The following is a 20784-nucleotide window of genomic DNA, read 5'->3' as shown; positions in this document are numbered from 1 at the left end:
TTTCCTAACACAAGCAACTCTGAAGAGTTCACAGTAATGCCCTTGGGTTGCTGTGGTGAACTCTTTATTACTAACTGCATCAAAAAATCTATGGACAATTTTGACCCAAAAATATACTACCTAAAGTGTTAAAACAGACAAACCTTTAAGTGTTGACATGAAAGTTATAGAAATATTTGTGGTCCAAAAAGCTTAGAAGGTTTTGCTTTAAGATATATTTTATGATAACTGTTATTTTCTTTGTTAACAAAATTGGCCAAAATATGGAAAATAAAAGGCGAGGCATCCGCAGGCGTCCACCCAGGTCCTCATAAGCAGAGTACGTTTGTGTGAGTACACGTGTTGCATGGCTTCTCTTTGCCATCATTGATTTCCTCCTCCTCATTAAACACTTACTGATTCCTGTCTTCCAGATGACACAGGCTGTCCTAGCAGCCAATCGGTGTCTCCCGTAAAGACGCCCTCTGATACTGGAAACAGCCCTGTTGGCTTTTGCCCTGGAAGTGATGAAGACTTTTCCAGAAAGAAATGCACAGTTGGAATGGTTGGTGAAGGAAGCGTCCAGTCATCTCGATATAAGAAGGAACCAAAGTCAGGCCTTGTAAAGCCAGGTAAATGCACTTACTCTGCATGCTTTTCTCAGAACAGTATGACTGGAGTGATTTCACATTTGAAATGAAACACCTGTATATCAGGACAGGGAAATACAGTACTGATGCTGTTTCAGTACCCAGAAACATCTCCCTTTTTTTAGGGAGGTAGGGCAGAGAGTGGAATGTTTTCTGTACTGATGGTTAATAATTGAATAAATATAGGGATGTGTGTGCATTATAGAGGCATAGAAAAAGGAGCAAAGTTGGAGACATGTAAAGTGGATGGTCTAACAGACATTTAAACTATGTAATTCTAGCATAAATTTTACTAAGAAATTACTTGGTACCGTCTAAAGTGCCCACAGTTTATGAAAAGAACAAGTTATCTTGATGGGAATCTGTAGGCGAGCAGACTGACTAACCTAGTGACTTTATTTGCTTTTAAAGAATTAAATATGAGTATGATGTTATATGTATACATATAGATGTTCGACAGTTACAAAATATAAGACGAAATGGAGATTTTTATTGCATAAGATACCATGAACGCCAGAAAAGGTCAATTCTCAGAATTTGCAATATATAAATAAATATGTTATATCCCAGAAATATGTGCAGTATATGAACAAGTATAGTTTTAATAAAACTAAAGTTATAACTTCTAAGTAAAAGGCCTTGAGCGTTGACATTGACAGACAGCCTATATATTGCATTATTTTCTTCAACACCCACAGTTAATGCTGTACATATTCATGAGCCTGAAAAGACAGATTAATGACTTGCATGAGTCTTCATTCCTTACGTTTGTCTTCTCATTTTTTTGGTGATGGTATCATTGTGCAAGGAGCTATAGATGTTTTTTTTCAGTGGAGCCAGGCTTGGTCCTATGTCCTCTTCCATCTCTGTCTGCTTTTGTTTTTCCTGAATAATTGATTTGCACAGCATATCTTAATGGATTATTCTTCATCTTGCTTTTGGTCAACCAAAGATAATGTTGACTAGTGTCAGAATAAAACTTAAACTGTGTGAGAAGGAAATCTCCTCTTTCCTAGGCTCCTGATAAATGGTAGTCATGATGAATTTGTGAACAGTCCTTTGCTTTGAAATAATATGAAAAAGAAAGGGAATGATACACAGTGGGGAAGACAGCATATAAAAGAGAAAGATGGTTATTGTAAAAAGGGTGTTGGATACCTTCAATACCTAAGACAGAGACAGTGAGTTAAAGAATGTCATGTGATTAGAGCCAACAAATAAACCATTACCTTGTGTACACAAGAACGAGAACTGCCTCCCTCCCTCCTTCAGCTCAGTGGTTCTTTTTTAAATTGAGATACAATTCACATACCATAAAATTTACTCTTTTAAAGTATACAATTCACTGGTTTGTAGTATATTCAAAATTATAGTTTTGAAAAAGTAGTTTATTCAAAAAATCTAATTTCAGAACATTTTTATCATCCCACCAAAGAAGCCCCCTTGCCCATTAGCCCCTCTCCACTCTCCCTTCCTCCCAGCCCCTGGCAACCACTAACCTGCTCTGTCTCTGTGGACCTGTCCATTCTGGACATCCCATAAACATGGAATCGTACTGTATGTGGCCTTTCGTATTTGGCTTCTTTCACTTAGCATAACGTTTTCAGAGTTCATCAGTGTAGCATGCATTAGAATTTCATTCATTTTTATGGCTCCATATTATTCCATTGTATGGCTGTACCACACATTAAAATGGACTTTTTTTTTTTTGAGCAATTTTATGTTTACATGAAAACAGTGGAGAGTACAGAGAGTTCTCATGTACCTCTCCGCCACTGCCACCTCCACTTTTTCTTTATTAACATCTTGTCTTGGTGTGGTTATACCCCCCGTTTTGTTTATCCATTCAGAGATGATGGACATTTGTGTTGTTTCTGCTTCTTGGCTCTTATGAATAATGATGCTATGAGCATCCATGGAAAAGTTTTTTGTGAATATGCTTTCAGTTCTCTTGGGTATATGCCTAGGAAAGAGATTGCTGAGTCATATGGTAACCACGTTGAACTCTTTGAGGAACTGCCAGACTTTTCCAAAATGACTGCACCATTTTACATTCCCACCAGCAACGTATGAGGGTTCCACTTTCTCCACATCCTTGTTGACGGCTGTTACTGTCTTTTTTATTATACTTATTCTTGTGAGTGTGAAGTGGTATTTCATAGTGTCTTGATTTACATTTCCTCGGTGGCTGATGACAATGAGCATCTTTTCGTGTGCTTATGGACCATTTGTACATGTTCTTTGGAAAAATCTTCTCAGTTTTCTTTTAACCTGAGAGTACTCACCAGTAGAGTCTGTTTCTCTAACATATGGGATGTAAGTTTAAGAGCAGGAGCCTTGTCATCCTCTTTCTATTCCTGCCACACAGAGTCCGGTGCATTGTGGCAGCTCGACAGCAAAGGTAGGTTATGAGATTGAAAAGATAAAATGGTGCAAGAAAGAATGCCAGCTTCATGAATTGCAAAGGAAGAGTGACTTCACTGTGCAGGTATTGTAGGGTTTGAATGCAACTTAAAATTATTTCATTTTGGTTTCCCACCCCCCACCTCCCACCTTATTCCAAAAACATTTTACAGTGGTGACAATACAAAGGAAACAGGGACACAGGAGACAGGTATGGTGCAGCAAGAACAAACTAAGATTAAATGGAAGTTAAGATTATCATTGCCACTCCTTGTTTCAATAATCATAAGAGGAATAATCAAATGTTAACATAAGACTTAAAACCCTATGTGTGTGTGCAGAATATTCACGCTGAGCAAGTCCTTAATCCTACAGTAGGTACTCAACTTGCTAAGGATCAGCCACTTGTCTTGCTGAGCATGTTTAAGGCCTTAGGTCATCCTGAAGAAAATGTAGACAAAAAAAGAAAAAAAATGAAGGGAGGGAGGAAAGAAGGAAGAAAGAAGGAAGGACGAATGGACAAATGAGAGAAAACAAGAACAGTTCTTTGTGTTGTTTTAATTCATGGATCCCTTGAGAATCATGAAGGCCATGAACCCATGCTCCGGAAAAATACCCATACACACAAAATATCACTATTTCTGAGGTTTCTTGGACCTCCTTTCTTAGAAATTATGAATCCTAACTTAATGACCCTTTGCCCAGAGGCAGAACCTGAAACATCACTTTTGTCATACACCAACTTTTGTCACCAGAATTCTGATTTCCTTGCTCATAAGCATACCATTTGTACATGTTCACCTCAGCAGCCCTTCCCACGCGGTGTTTTTATTTATTTTCATTTAATCAAGGTCAAAGGGATCCCTAAAGCTTCTTTCTTAGTTGCCTAAAATTCCTAATGTCATCAATGAAAAAGTTGCTCGAGCTTTTGAGGGGGACCCAGTTCTGTACAGTAAGCTCTTTGTAGAAAAATCTGTACCATGACATATAGTTCTCTGAACTTTCAGCAGAATAGACCTGTCAGTCTCATAAATATGAAGAGAGGAAATCCTGGAAACGAGGCCCCTGGATGACTCCACAATTTATAAAATGCAGAGACATCATCTGTTAAACCACAAGAAGATAATGCTCTCAGTTTAAAATGTTCTCCCTCCTCCCCAGCCCCAAGTGACCGGCTCCCCTCAGCCCAAACCCATCCTCAGCTCTCCGTGTGTGCTCTACTTTTTTAAAATAAATCAACTCATTAGAACCAATACCAGTTTATTAAAATAGCAAGTAATTAGTGTCTCTCATACGGATGTTCTGGGCCTCTTTAACGTTAAATAACCCAAGCCCATTTAATTTTAGGTCTGTTGTTCTAGATTCTGGAAAACTGCTCTTCACCTCAAAAAGGAGTTCTTGAAATGCCCCTTTAGTCATTCAGATAAAGAGCTAAGATGCTCACTGAGCATCTGATGCAGAAGGAGAAGGGAGATCTGTCACAGGATGCTGGGAAAAGCTTAGGAGGGTGGGCTGAGCAAGCCTGCACCTTGCCAACTGGGCACCGTGTGCACACAGCATGCCAGATCTTCCTTCCTCAGGCAGGGCCTCAGGCAGGGCTTGTTCAGGAGCTTCTCGGAGGTGGTGAACCTTCTGTCACTTTGGCTTCCATCACTTAATGCCTATGCAGATTCAATTAAAAATTGCCACCAAAGAGCAAAAGAAAACATCCCTACGGTCCAGCTGGATAATGGCTTTGCATTTTCATGGTTTCCTTTTATCTACCAGTCAATTCAGGGAACACTCAAGACAGAATCTCCAGAGCCTAATACGGTGCCTGTCATAAAGTCGGTGTCCAGTAAATACTTAAATGAGAAATACAGTGTACACCATATACAAGGAATTGTGTTTGGCATGGGAAGAGCGTCGGAGAGACAGGGCAAAGAAGACCTCAGTGTCAGCCCTGCGTTTAGGGAGCTTATAACTGAAGCAGAATACCGTGTGATAAATTTGGCCTATGGTGCCGATCAGAAGGAAAGGAATGAAGGCATTCCGTCTGGGAGCTCTGAGGACTCTGCAGTGGAAACAATCCTGCTCCCAGGTGCTCCTCTCAGGTTTGGTCTGCAGTCTTCCTGACATTTCCACCCAGAACCACAAGGCCTGACTGCATTTCTGCACCAGTACATTAAATGACATTCCTGGGCCTCCTTTAATGTGGGTTTACCACTTGGTGTAGCTTAGTCCAAGGAAGAAAAAGACCTGGTGGCATCATTTTACAGAAAGAAAAACTAAATCCTTTCTCCACAAGGCTTGAGGGAGAGCTGGGGAAACAATTACATGACTTAAACAAATCATCAGAAGACAAGAAAAGGAGGAAAAAAACACCAGCTGATCGAGGAGACAGATAAAGAGCAAATGGTTAGGGTCACTATAATTTAAAAGAAATCTCCTTTTAGAAACTGAAATGTTGAAATCTGCATTTGAAAGATGTCACTGTGTGCCATCAGCATTCAAACCAAGGTAGTATTCCCTTGTCATAACCCCACCGGGTTAAGGGAATTGGAGACCTGGCCAGGTGAACTATAATAACCTCACAACAATAACAGAGGCCTGGTTACTTTAAAAAGACTATTTCCCACATTCAAAGGCATATGCTGGAAAACTCAGAAGGCACCGACTAGGTTAGCGATTAATCAACATGGGTTCCCGTTGTAGAGAGAGGCTCTTTCTCACACAGCGGATAACTGCAGATGTTCTTGTGCTTATCACGAGCTTGCTTTCACTTCAAAGTTAGTCGTGTGAGATCAAAGAGAGCTAGACAACTTACCTGTGAGAAACCATTCTTAAAATAACCTGAGCTACCTAGAGGGGAGTTGAGAGCGGAGACATGCACAGCTTCTTCCCCGGGTTACTCAGCTTGGCTTGTCCTTGGGGGAAGAAGTGTGTGTCAGAACCACCAGACTCCGATGTGTTGTACCTTGAACCGTGAACATACAAGGTTTAAATCTTCATGCCGCCACTTTATAACCATGTGTTCTTCCACTGCCTGTTATCTTCCCGAAACCTTGTATGCAGCATCTGTAAAATGGGTTGTTTCGAAGATCAAATAAACTAACGAATGTAAAGTGCCCATTGTTAGACCCACCACAGAATAATTCCTCAGTAAATGTTCATAGTGGTCATTTGTAGCTCCTAAAATATACATCACAAATTCCGTGCACTTTCTTTACAAGGAAGCCCTTTAAAACTCTCATACAGAACCTGTGTTTATTTGAAACAGCATTCTAGCATGTCCTGGGCTCCTAATCCACATAAAATGGGAGCAGTGATTGTTCCAGGAGGGCACTGACAAAAGTATGAAGTGACGGCTGATGCCTTGACAGTGAAGAGATGGGAAAATATGAAAGAGCACACAAAAGACCGCTAAAAAGCACAGCGGCCTCTTAAGCGTTTAAGTGCTTTGTAGCACTTTCATGTTCTAGAAACAGACTGAGTCATTGTGATGGTGGAGCCAGCAGAAAACAATGTGTCTGAGGGCAGAAAAATGTCTTAAGCATTTTAGAAATATTTTCATAGAGTGGAAAAAATTAAAATTTTAGTGCTAAAAGATTTTGGTTCTATGGAAACTTCCAGCCTTCTTGGCAAGGTGTTATTTTTCTAATAGCTTATAGTTACAGTCAAAGGTCTTGCAGCAGCACAGCCCAGCCTCAAATAAAGGCTGTAATCTATTTTAGATGCTGAAAACCTTATGAAAATATCTGGAAGGGTATATTGGATGTAATTGTGGGGCTTAAATAACTCTGAAATTGGATTTAAAAAATTTTTTAGCTAGAGGTGCCTGGATGGCTCACGCGGTAGAGCATGACTGATCTTAGGATTGTGAGTTCAAGCCCTACGTTGGGTATAGAGATTATTTTAAAAAATAAAATCTTTTTAAAAAAAAATTTTTTAGCGAACATTTATGGAGTGCTGACTGTCCCCAGCAAAAGTCCAAGCATGTTACTCTTTAATCCTAACATCCATGGGAGAAAAGGATACCCTCGTCCCGTGTTACAGATGGAGAACCTCAGGCACAGAGAAGTTAAGTAACTTATCCAAGGTGGCACAGCTTGTAAGCAGATTTTAAACAGGGCAGTCTTGGGCGCCTGGGTGGCTCAGTTGGTTGGGCAACTGCCTGCGGCTTGGGTCATGATCCTGGAGTCCCGGGATCGAGTCCTGCATCGGGCTCCCTGCTCGTTGGGGAGTCTGCTTCTCCCTCTGACCCTCCTCCCTCTCATGCTCTCTGTCTCTCATTCTCTCTCTCTCAAATAAATAAATAAAATCTTTAAAAAAATAAAAATAAAAAAATAAACAGGGCAGTCTTGCTACTAACTCTTAACCATTGTGCTGGTTGTAAAGTCCACCTTCAAAGGAATAATTTTAATTACAATAAGGGAGCGTGACAATTGAGAAAGATGTGTTGAATAAGGCAGAAATTATTTTTCTTTAATGTCTGTAGAGCCCTAAAAATTCTTATTAATTTTCATAAATTAGCTGATATAGCCCATATGTAGATTATGCTGGCTGTTGCTGATAACAAAATCAATGAACCTCAATGTAACTTCAATAAAGTCCACAGAATTGAACACATAAGACTGTTTTGGGGCAGATCAATAAACTCTGAGGATATGAACATCAGAGGAATGTTAAGGTCTTCAGTATTCTCCACTTAATCATACACTAGTCCTTTCCTACTTGTCAAGATGTTTATTGTGCTACCCTGCATATCATGAATAGTTTCCTAAGCAGAGATCATTAGACTTTGTCAATTTAAACAAGAGCTTTTGTGTTTATACTGAAATGAGTCTCTGAAACTTTCTTTCCCCCTGAGAGAAAGAATGTTCACCGAGGATATTGCAGAGAATATTTTGTGGTGGACTATTGTACAATCTATCACTTCTCCCCAACAGACACCAGACCAGTAAAATAAAGCTTAAATGTGATGAGTGGACTGAAGGGTTTACCTTTAAGGCAGGGTTACATATTTACTCCGTGGCTTTCTCCCATCTGTGCTTTTCATGGTGCACCTAATCAATGTAATGGTGCCAAATGGTCCATTAATGGTTTTTCCCTAAGAATTAGTGAATTATAATCCTCTTCTTCCCACAGGTGACTGCCATCCAAATTCTGGGTCTGGTAGGATTTATTGCATGTACAGTGTTCTAGCCACTGGTTTGGGGGCCTGCCAAATGCTTACTAAGTGCTCTAACGTATTGAGAACGAAGCATTACTGGTCTCCCATAAATGGCAGACATTCCAGCAGACCACACACCCACCATGAAACATATTTATCGACTGCCAACATAAGAGAAATAAACCTAGAAACTTATTTTATACATAAACTTGGAAACCAAGAGTTATAAATCATGCAGACATATGCTTCAGATTGGACCTTTTTTTTTTTGTACTAATTGAGGTGGATTTATCGAAGAGACTGTCTGCATGCAATGGGCATAATTAAGGGGATCCAACAAGGCATGGTGAAATGCTTGGCCCTGGCAACAGCTTGGAGCCATTCCCATATCCTGAAGGGCCGAGGGGAGGGTAGAGTTGCCCAGAACACAGAGGGAGAAAATTCTGAGGCCATGTGCGAAGCAGCTGTGCACTTGGTAGACGAATGAAGCCCCGGACAGGAAAAGAGCCAGAGTGGTAAATACCCTGACCTCTCTGTCTTCTTTGCTGGTATAATTTGTTGGGTGGCCTTTTGGTTTACAGCAGGGTTATTGACAAAAAGTTATGTGTTGAACCACATAGTGTGTTCGTTTGGGTAATTCACTACATTAACATTTTCTACCCCCTAAGCTTGTATCTGATAGCAGCCAAGGATGCAGGTCATGGTTAACTGAGGTAACGCTTCAGGAACGTGGCTGCAGTGGGCTTACACTTGGAGATGCACAGACTAGAATGTTTATGGCATTGCGGAAAGGTGATGTCCGTGCCCTAGTCTAAGTAAAGGAAAGGAAGGAAACCCTCACTTTATCACATATAAGAGGTTTCTGTTAAACCTAGGTTTGAATCCTGGCTGTACATTGACTAGCTTGCTTTCTTTCTTTCTTTCTTTCTTTCTTTCTTTCTTTCTTTCTTTCTTTCATTCATTCATTCAACTAACAGTTATTAAGCATTTACTCTATGCTGACACCGTTGTTCTAGGCATTAAGGATAGAGGGAAGAAACAGACAAGATACCTGTTCTTATGGAGTCTGCTTTTAACATGGGGACAGGGCTGATACACAAGCAGACAAACAAGATGAGTTCAGATAATGAAAAGCAAAGCAAGACTGGGGATGAGGCAAGGGAGTGTCTGGGGCGATGACATTTGAGCTGAGAACTTAGCATATTCCTTCATGTTTAGGGAGGGTTGTAAGGGGTGGGTAGGGCAGTGAGCTGGGAAGGTAAAGAGCGGTAGCAGATGAGGTCTGTATTGTTAGAGTACTGGAAAGCCATTGGAGGGTTTTTAAGAAGAGAGACATAATTTAAGGTAAATATTCGAGATCCTTCTGGCTACTCTGTGGAGCTTGGATTATCAGGAAGCAGGTACACTGCATTTAGATGGCCAACCTAAGAAGGAGGCAGTGGAGACAGAGAAAAGTATAGGGATACAGTGTATATGACCGAATATAATGTCCCCCCATTTCCCTAATGATAATAAAAAAGTTTTGTTTCATTTGCTAGCTTGAGTAAATCTTTGGGGATATGGATGAAATAGTATCTGATGGGTTTTTTAGTTTGTTATCTTAGTTAAATGTACTTATTTATACTATATTGTTAACTTAGAGACATTGATTTGTTTTTTTAAGAATCATTTATTTGAGATAGAGAGCTTGGGAGTGGTGGGAGGAGGGGCAGAGGGAGAGGGAGAGGAGAGAATCCCAAGCAGACTCCCCACTGAGTGCAGAGCCCAATGGGGGGCTCTGTCTCACGACCCCGAGTTCAGGACCTGAGCTGAAATCAAGAGTCGGACGCTTAACCGACTGAGCCACCCAGGCGCCCCTACAAACATTGATTTTTTTATTCATGGTTAATACAAAAATTTTTTATTCAGTTCTCACCCGTAGAGCTACTTTTCAACTCATCTGACTTTTCTAGAGCACATCATTTTCACTTTCATCCAATTTGTTTGATATGAAGCAATTTTGAATCCATGCCTGGTGCTCTCATTGGACATTTTCTTAAGCCTACAAGTATTGTGAGGGTATCAGTTAAGTTACTGTAAAAAAAAAAAAAAAAAAAAAAAGACTCTAAAATACAGAGGTTAAAACCAGACAGAAGTTTATTTGTCTCCTGCTAAACAAAACCTAGGTATTTGGGTGATCCCGGCTGGTAGGCAGCTATGACAGGTCGGCTGTCATCCACCAGGCAGTGGGAAGGGGGAAAGGGACCAAGGGGCACTCAGTCATTTTAAGGTCAGGACACGAAGTCGTTTGCAATTATATCCCAGGACATTTAGTCAAATAGGCACCTGTTACGGCGGAAGAAGGGGAGAATGAAGGTAGACATTGGAGGATAACCTGCAGGTTCTCAAAACATCCGCTGTACAGCATGGGGACAGCTGATTTTTCTGTTTTCCTGTGGATCTGTATAAATATCCTTCACTATCCGAAGCTACTTGGTTCTCGAGTTCAGTTAGCAAGGGATACAGGTTGTTGTGACCGGTACAATTTATCCATCAAGTATATTGCTATATCAAGTGTTCTTTTAAAGGCTGGAAGAGTCTGAGGAGTTACAAAATCTGTTTTTTTTAATTTCTTGGCCTCCTTCATTTTAAACAATCCCATCAGTTGACCTCCAAAGACAACCCAAACTAGCACAGATTGAGGTCAATTCTGACTGATGTGTCTTTTTCACATGGCACTTTTTGTTCCAAGAAGGTAATTATGAGCAAGAGCTCTGTAATAAGAGGCTTTGGAAAGACTCTAATATATGGGGTTTCTTCTTTTCTGAGAGGTAATTGTGGGAGGAGGGTTACATCACCTTATATTTAGACACTGAATAGGGTGGACCAGGCCACCTGCAGAGCTGTGGGGGAAGAGAAGTTAGTGGGCAGAAGAGTTTCTTTTGCAACATAAGAAAATATCTTTTCTTTTTCTTTGTAATATGGAGGAATAATTAATACTTAGCTTTTGCAGGTTACTGTGAGAATCATAAAATGTGGGGTAGATAGCAGAGCATATGCATACTGCACACACTAGGAGGCCAACGTGCACATCATGTATCTTTGCAAAAATCATTGTTAGTACTGTGTTTGTAGTGATGGTGTTCGCCTGGTAGACAGTACGTGTTCAATAAATGATCCCTGGCATCATTGCTATTAAATAAGAAGTGGGGAAATTTTACCAGTAGCACAGCTTCAGAGATAAACATGTACATCATGTATCTTTGCAAAAACCAATGTCAGTATTTGGCAGGAAGCTGCATTTGTAGTGATGGTGTTTGCATGGTATACAGTATGTGCTCCATAAATGATCCCTGGCATCATTGCTATTAAATAAGAAGTGGGGGAGAGTTGACATATAGCACGTATTAAGGCATTTGAATGTCCACTCACCATCTCCTCTGCATTGGTCTGGTTTTATCACAGATGCCTCTTTTGTAAGAAGCCCTCTATATAATGGAGGGCTTTGGTGGAAGCTTAATAAATGTGTTTACTCTAAGCAAACCCATTTGGAAGGACTGTGCTGAGGGTTGTCCCAGAGAGTCCTTCGCTTCCCTTTCTCCCTTCAGAACAACAGATCTCTCCTCTTCTTCTCTCTCGGGCAGCACTGTGAAGTGCCTTGCATATTTAAATAGCTGGAATTCATGGACTACACCAAGCATTTTTTTTTTTTTCAGAGCTTCACATGCTTGCCATTAAATTTAGGAATGTGTGGGGTTTTGCTGTAATTTTTTCCTTGCCCACTGGGATATTACCATTGTAGAAAGCCTAAGCGTTTTGCTCCAACATTGTCAGAGGATTAGCCCTGACTGTTGTGTAGGCATTTCCTTCTATTTGACAGTTTGGTATTTCTTTAAATGCTTTGTGTCCATTCATGAGGGCGATGGTTTCATTTGAAATGCTGCAGTCACTCAGGGAGAAGCTCCTCGGCTCTTCCCTGATAGGCCAGGCATCCCTCTGCCTCCTGTTGCTATGGTGCCCAGCAGAGTAACTTCCTTGCCCTGCACATGGAGGAGGTTCTGTCTCCATGGATACCGCACTCTGAGACTGTACTCCGTGGAGAGATGAGCTGCTCACACTGTATTTCTGCACAAGACATACCCCAGCCTGTGGCGGGAGGCTGTTTGCAGAGGAGTGTTTGCCATGAAAGTCTACGGAGCTAACCTTCTAAGTAAGTAGCATTAGTCACAGTAAGTAAATAATTCTATCGAATCACAGAGGGTATGCTCTTTGTGTATGGATGCGGGTGTAAAGTTAGTTGTGGCAGGCTAAAAATGTAGACTGAAAACACATTTTCAACTCTGCCTCTCAGATATTCCGAATGCAAAGTCTATAACTAAACTTTGTAAACACACACACACATCTATTGTTTTAAATACCCCTTGTCACCTGTGAGTCTGTGCAATTTAAAGCTAAAACAAGAGAAATTGACCGTGGACTTTTACATTTTAGAATGCTCATCTAACTCTGAGCGTTGCATGCTGCGTTTGTAAATGCAAAGCCTGGCCTTTACTCAGTCCTGTGCTATGGGAATAGATGAGCGCAACCACAATTAATGCTAATTGGCACTGTGCAGAGTTGCAATGGGCCTCTGTGTAGGCCGAGACGCGATGTATTTATTATCAAGAGAGAGCTTGCTCATGTGCTCATGTCTGCCGGTTCATGGAAATTATTCAGAGCACATCTCTGACCAGTTTTAATTTACTTTTCTCACGTGGCATCGAGTAGAAATTCTGAAACTCTTCATGTTCATGGAATTGGGATGTGGAAGAGTGTTCTTTTTTTTTTTATTAACTGATTTGATCTAACACTTCCTCTTTACTCTACATTCCAAGAACATACGGGTTGGGTTTGCAATGTTGTAAAACATATGAGTCATCTTAAAGCGATTTTCATCTGGTGGGCAAATGATTAATGCCTGTGGTGTTGAAATTAATTAGTGGAAACAAAGAAAGACTATACATATGGAAAGCCTAACTGTAGTTCAATAGCTTTGAAATTGTGTGAAATTTAGATTTTTAGACTATTCACAGTCGATAGCATCAGGCATCTCTAAACAAAAAGCACAACACGTGTTATGTGGAATAAGAGAGATTCAGTTTCATTCACATATAAGAGTGAGCACAGAATATCATGCTAGATTGTAAGTTTCTCTTATTTTTCTATACTTATGACTGACCATTCAGCAAAGGACAACTGTTAGTCATGCCTCAATTTTAACTGCCCAAAATGGTGAAAAGGTACCACCCTTTTAGAATGTGAAATGGACTGTGTGACTAGTCTGCATCTGACTTCGTCATTGCCTCAATATTTTATAAATATAATTTCCAACTTTCAAAGGAACAACAGACAAATAAGGGGGCATGATGAACTCTGTTGTGATCATGGTTTTGGAGACATGGAAACAATGTTGATGACACTTTTCCCAATGTTTTTCAGCCAACTGGTAGCGTAAGGCCCCATTTCCCCATCTCGATATGTCTGCAATAAATTCTCCTGCCCATCTCTGCAAACCAGCATAATGTAGGATTTTTTTCAACCTCAAAATGGGTGAATCCCCTCTCTAAAACTGTTTTCTCATCTGTAGAGTGGACTAATAATGGTACCTATGACATAAGGCTGTTTTGAAAATTCAGCGATGTAATCAATGGCACATGGCAAACAATCAATACTAGCTGTTGTATTACAGTTCCTGGGAGCATCATCGGCACCATTTTTGCGATGCTCTGTAGTTAAGGAAGGCTACAGCTCAGAGCCTGCACAGTTCTTCAGTTAGGTTCCATTCAGCCTATCAAATTTTCTATCAAATATTTACTACTAAGAACCTAACTATGTGCTTGGTATTCTGATGGGAATTATGGCATTCAGCATACATAATGATGTGCCTAACATAATGTGAGATGTATGTAATAGTTTTCTCTTTTCCAATGCATGCCTTTCTTTTTTTTGTTAAATGGTTACACATACATATAATCAAATGTTTACCCATTCATTTTGCTGCCACTAATGGATATGGTGGCATTCCACAATGGATATGGTAGATAAAAGGGATTAAGCCGTAGCATAAGTTGTTAATATTTATAATAAGTTAAAAATGTGATGACAGTTAAAAATCTAGGTTCAAAGTTTAAGCTCACTTCCTTTCCTGAAAGGATTTCCGTTCAGAGTGCAGCAAATGACATACTTTGAAAAGAGACCAGTTTCATTAAGTTGAAAGTTTGGGGAGTGATGGGAGAGGAAATGATTGATTAATCTGTATAAAAATAGGCCCCATGCTGGGATTTTTCCTTTTGCACTAATCCTGTGTGACATCTGAGCCAAAAAAAATATATATATATATTTATATATATAAAGCCCTATGCGCAGAGCCTGCTGGTGCTGATTTTAAAAACACATGAGGAGTTGACCTAAATTACATTTTGCAACTTTATTTTTATTTTTATGTCATTTTCATTTTCCATTTCTTCTTTCTGGCATATCCTCTCTTTCCATCTGTTTGCCCTGGAAAGAACGTGGCGTGTGGAACAAGGACTATACCAATTCACTTGAATGGAAAAAAGGGGAAGACATTTTTACAATGTGATTTAAAATGAGCTCACTGGAGTCTGGGAACTTGGGAATCAACGTATGTCCAAATAGATAGCTAAATATATTATGCTAAACACAATTTCATATGCAGTATCACTCAGATAATGTCGCTAGAATAAGCCTTTTGTTGTAATGCTTCAAGGCAAACAGTAAATCCATAGCAACATCCCCGCCAACATGGTGACCTTTTATCTGTACCGTGCTGGTCTGTGACAAAAACAATGCCCCACTTTCTTTTCCATTGTTATCGGTCATACAGTCCCATGCTCTGTGATGCACAGTTTGTTGAGTGTTCGGGAGGTACTCGGTGCTGCAGGCATGAGTCGTGGGTCCCATCCTTTTGTTGACCTCTGAGGAGCATTTTGAGCTCCCGGTTCTGTTTGCTGAGTCCTTTTTCAGCAGAGGGAGTTGGTGGTGGTTTCAGAGAGCGGGATGCTTCCTTGGCTGGTGGGGCAGCAACACTGTTCAGGGAAACTGGATCTTCCTAAGTGTTTGGCTTCTTGTACTCACCCCTGTGGCTGAGATAGGCAGGCTCTGCAAGCCCCTGCCAGCAAGATCTGATTTCTGCCAAGACTATGGGCGGGCTTGACTGTTCTTGAGAGATGAAGGCTGTGCCTGAACCTGATACAGCCCTGACATCCAATGCTTTCCCCCTCAGTTAAGGGAAGAAGGGAAGGATCCAGGCCACAGGCTGAGGAGCTCTAGGGCATACGGAGCAGTGGGTTAGGATCTGTAAGTGTCGTACCCTGCCGAGCCTCGCTTACCAGGGATCGTAAAGCAGTTTTGTCTGTATAAAGCTGGGCATTCTTGAATTTTCCATGGGAGTCTCCAACTTCTCATTTCCACCCTTCCCTTTTCGCTTCAGTCTCAGCCACCACTTAACAGAACTGAACCAGTAATGCCACTCATTTGTTTTTTCAACAAGTAGTTATTGATAAGCCAGGAAGTGAGCCAGGTACTGGGATGTAACGGTAAACATGATGCCCCCTGTAACAAGTGTAACATGTTCCCGGGGGAAGAGCAGGGTCCCATGAGTGCGCAGAGGAGGACCGTGGAACCCAGACTTTGGGAGTCTGGAAGGCATGGGGTTGGGGGGCAGGAAACTGTACTGACACTTACAAAGGGTTAAACCAAGCTCTTAAATGCAAAGGCACTTTGGTATCTGAATTTCACATGCCCTTGCTGTTAATTTAAATACTATATACTCCCTTAGAGTTTTTAAATTTCTATTGTTATGGTTATGTTGTATTTAATAATTATTTTTTAGATGGCTCTTTCTTCTGCTGGGGTGTGAGCCTTTCTAGAATATGGACGATGTTTTCTTTCTTTCCTTATTATTTTATTATCTTTTATTTAAATTCATTTTAGCTGCTTCCCTATTTCTTTTTAATATTATGTATACAATGTGATGCATACAAGAATATATTACACACATGTAAGCCGTTCACTATAATAATAATAAGGCAAATATTTGTGATCCACCTTCCACTTTAATAATTACCACCCCCAAAGCTGCCTGGGTGATCTCCCACATCCCATTCTCTGCCTCCCCCAGAGGTGACCGCTATATTGAAATGTGTTTTGTCATTTCCTTGCACTTTAAAAACAATCTTCCTTACCATCTTAAGTATGTGTCCCTAAAAATATGTTGGAGACACAAGGGTAAATCTTAAAAGTCCTGGAGCCATGTTTTCTTTGCTTTTATGGTCTCCATAATTAGCACAGTGCCTAGAACTTAGTCCTCCCTAGATGTTTGTGAATGAATGGATATGCCCCAGAGCCCAGAGGATATTCGTGTGGTGCTATAGGTCAGGGAGATACCGGAATTCAACTTTCGTGAGCTTGTTCCTTTTGAGCCTTGTTAGTTTTACCTCTTTGGGGTGCTTATAGATACAGACTACAGAAATTGATTACATACTAATTTAATTGTTTGGGGATGTTTTCAGACTACCATTTCCTACTTATCATACACTCCGTTTTACCACCAAGCAGTTATTCTCCTGTGGTTCCAAAGAGAGTGGCCTCAGTATTTTTGTTAACGGTCTGCTTTGCTTTTCCATTCCATTTTGGTTTTTCAAAGAACGTTGTGGGGTGAGGAGGAAAGGGATGGAGAGAAGAGAGAACACTGAGTACACTTGAATTTAAAAGTTAACTTGTGGAGGGCTGGGGGTGGGGCAGAATAGCAGGGCAAGCAAAGTGTTGGCCTGGGAATGTCTGTTCCGTGCCAGATGTCACATTGAGTTGAGATCCTGGGGAAGGTTCCATTAAACAAGTCCATGGAAATTCAGAACATAATTTGTGTGCAGAGCATAATCTAATTGTGAGTGCACTTCATTCTTTTTAAGTACTAAAAAAACACACAAGAATCAGTACAGAACTTTCTCAGGGGGACGTTCAAAAGCATTTTGTTCAGGGCGCCTGGGTGGCTCAGATGGTTAAGCGTCTGCCTTCGGCTTAGGTCATGATCTCAGGGTCCTGGGATCGAGTCCCGCATGGGGTTCCCTGCTCAGTGCAGAGCCTGCTTCTCCCTCTCCCTCTGCCACTCCCTCTGCTTGTGCTCTTCTGTCTATCTCTCTGTCAAATAAATAAATAAAATCTTTAAAAAAAAAAAAAAGCATTTTGTTCAGAAGCTTGAAAGTGCAGATCATTTTTAACTGATAAACAATGGTGTGAGGTGAAATGCTGGAGCTTGTGGCTGGAAGCTGAGCTGGTTTGCAGAATGCCTTGTCTCTCTCCCCAACCTGCACCCAGCTCTGAAAGGTCACAGGGGGAGCACTGCCTCCCAAGATGAAGTCCCCTCCGCAGGGCAGGTTCTCGGCTCAGCAGGGGCCTTGGACAGCCCTCTCTGGGCGAAGCGTGGGAGCTACCCACCTGCTTTGCACCTGCTCTCCTCCAAGTCAGTCTCCTGATCCAGAATTCCCTCTGTTGTGCTGCCAGGCTTTCTTCCTGGAAACATTTCCATGTGACATTATTACTCCCTCTGCCCGAGTCTCACTGTAGTTCCTTGAACACATGTCTGAATTAAAACAAACCCCCCATTTGCTTCTGTTTCACCACTGTGCAGATGTCAGGAATGGCCAGAATTTACCCAGTTTATTTGTTCTATTTTATTGACATTCGTGCTTGCAAATAAAACGTATTTGCATTAAAGATTGATTGCACAGTGCTAGATTAAAATCTAGCATTGGTCTTGGAGCATCTCAATCCATTCTGATTAGATTATTTAATTTTTCACATAGTCCTCAGGCAATATGGGAGACTTTTTTTTTCTTTTCATTTGACTGAGATAATTCCTATTTGATTTGTTTTTCCACTCTGTGCAGAAAACATACATATCTTCATTCACTTGTTCTCTTATGTCAGTAACACTGCAGTCAAGCACGGAACACAAGGTGAAAGTGCTTGTTAACATTTCATTTACTTTCTATTTTTCCTCTTTTAAATTCTTTTATATTCACCTGGAGTTTTAGATTTTTTTTTTTTTAATTTGAGAGAGAGAGAAAGAGAGCACATGAGAGGGGGGAGGGTCAGAGGGAGAAGCAGACTCCCCACCGAGCAGGGAGCCCGATGCGGGACTCGATCCAAGGACTCCAGGATCATGACCTGAGCCGAAGGCAGTCGCTCAACCAACTGAGCCACCCACGTGCCCCTCACCTAGAGTTTTAAATGATTTTGACCCAGTGCAGTTAATTTTCTGGACCTCAGAACTCGGTTTGGAACTAGAAAGTGTCTCTGCCGACCGGGCTCTCTCCCCACTCACCGTATGACCCACCTCCTACCTATAATAGTCACCTGCTCTACCACAATAGCCACATAAAACATCGCTGTGTTCATATCAACACCCCATTCCAAACTCCTCATGCCTCCCTCTTGCCTTCAGAGTAAGTGCCCTTGGCAGAGTGTTCACATTCTTCTGCCCTCCAGGTACAATTCACCTTTGTGGCTGCTTTATCTCATCTGATCACTGTCCTCCTGCCGAACAAGGGGTTCAGTATATTCTGAATATTCCTTGTGTTTTCCTCCCTCCATGTTTCAGTTCACACCATCCCTTTCACCTGAGGTCTGCTCCTTCTGCAGCTCCTTCTTCATATTCTGCCCAGAGTGGCCTCTCGTCCATGACATATCTCCTCCCCGCTTCCCCTCGGCCTCGTTGGGAGTATGTCTTCTTCCTCTGTGTTCCCTCTGGACCCCTCTGTCTGTTTTGCACTCATCGTGTCCTCTCACATCCTAGTTGTTTGTCTGTGGAGCTCATCACCTCCTGAAAGGATCTTTGAGCAGTGGACTTATCCTTCTCCAGGCCCTCCTCCCCAGCACCACCCCCAGGGCCTTAGCAGGTGCAAGGTTTATCGCATATTCAAAATGGACTAAATTGAATGTTATCATCTTGGTTTCCCGCTCTTAGATCTTTGGGAATTCTGATCACAAAGTACCAAGCAGAGAGGGTGAAAAAGAAAGCAGACTCTGGAGTCAGACAAGCCAGCTCTGCTGTTCGCTAGCTCACGGCTTGGGGCAAATCTCATCACGCTCAGGACAGTTTCCTTGTCGACACCCTGTGTTTTTGAGAGGAAGAATTCAACGAAATAGCAGACATAGAGTTTTTAACACATGCTGCTTTTGGCAAATAGCCGCTCGTAACGTTAGTATCCAACTCTGTCCTTTGTTGTATTAGTTATCCCTTCAAGGCCTGTGGAATCCGTAGTCTGCCGTCAGCGCCATACCTTTCATGTTTTCATTCATGTCATTAATAAAGCATGTTAAGTAGGTTAAGGACAAGGACGGAGTCAGGTGACACATTACTGGAGATTTCCCTCGAGGTTGACAGGCAATCCATTAGTCAACATCCTCTGGGTGCTGGACTGTGCCATCATCCAGTGTGCATGTCAGCCTTGTTCGCAAGACTCTGAGTGTTTGACGACATGCCTACCGAATTCCACATCTGTGATTCATGTGGCAGCCTGCAATCCTAACTCTGTCAGGAAAGGAAGAGAGAACTATTTTTCGTACCTGGTTCTTCGTGAACTCTTGCTGGCTCCTACTTGCCCCTACGGTTTTACTGCAGATCAACACCAAACTTGGCAGTTTGTGATTTTCAGAATTTATCTTTTTCTCTGCTTTGAATCACGTGTATACTTTTTGTCCGTCTCCAACCTGCTACTTCTCTTCCTTTGCAATTTCTCAAAAATTAGTGAGGTTATTTCCACAGTCAAATCTACAAGTTTTTTCAGTACCTTTTTTCTCCTCGTTCAGTAAATGCTCTTCTGAGCCTACATACATGTCAGGCACTGTGCTTGGCCTTGAGGAGACAGGGATGAATAAGACAAAGGTCTTTCCAGGCTGCATGATTTTTGCATACCAAGTTTTGGGCCGAAAACTTGAGTTTTAAGAGATTTGGGCATGTGGGATGGAGATAGGAGTGGAGGGAATATTTTGTCTACTTGTAAATAATACTAGTCCCATCAATCCAACTGAAGGGAGAGAAAGAGGAAGGTAACTCAGAGAGCCTTTCCAGGAACCGTTGCTGAATGACAAGAGTGGAGGACCTTTAATAGTGTGAATTCTGTCAAGCCTACTGCACCTACTGTGTGCTAAAGGCTGTATTAGACACTGGGATACAAGGATGAGCAAGCCCTCAAGAAGATGACGCCGTGCTGGGAAATAGCAAGCAGGCATCGCACTGCAATGTGATGAATGCTTCTTAAATTCTGGGTAGGGTGAGGAGCATAAAGGAGGGGTACCTAATTCTCTTCCCGAAGCAATTAAAGGTCAAGGCTGGAGACCTGAAAAACAGGTACTAGTTAGCCAGGCCCAGAGGGACAGGAGAATAATCCAGGTAGAGGGAGTCTGCAGAGTGTTGTGCTGCCTTCAGGAAATGGTGGTGTTTGCACCGGGGGGGGGGGGGGGGGGGGGGGGGGCCGGAGGGATTTTTTAGGGGGTTTAAAAAATCCCCGGGGGGGTGGGCTTGGTTTTAAGGGGGGGGGGGTCCTATGGGGGGGT

The 20784-nt window shown here is 41.7% G+C and overlaps 1 protein-coding gene across 3 annotated transcripts in view; it reads left to right on the top strand.

The window, feature by feature from the left end:
- Nucleotides 1-20784, top strand: part of SYBU (syntabulin) — a 72912-nt gene that overhangs the window by 24911 nt on the left and 27217 nt on the right. For all 3 annotated transcript variants that reach the window (XM_021688754.1, XM_021688755.1, XM_044914283.1), the window contains one exon: nucleotides 414-611. In XM_021688754.1, coding sequence (XP_021544429.1) covers nucleotides 414-611 — 198 coding nt within the window. The remainder of the gene's footprint in view (nucleotides 1-413; nucleotides 612-20784) is intronic.

This window comes from Neomonachus schauinslandi, chromosome 4 (assembly GCF_002201575.2).
Source record: "Neomonachus schauinslandi chromosome 4, ASM220157v2, whole genome shotgun sequence".
Taxonomy (NCBI): Eukaryota; Metazoa; Chordata; class Mammalia; order Carnivora; family Phocidae; genus Neomonachus; species Neomonachus schauinslandi.
This window is presented reverse-complemented; position numbering and strand designations above follow the sequence as displayed.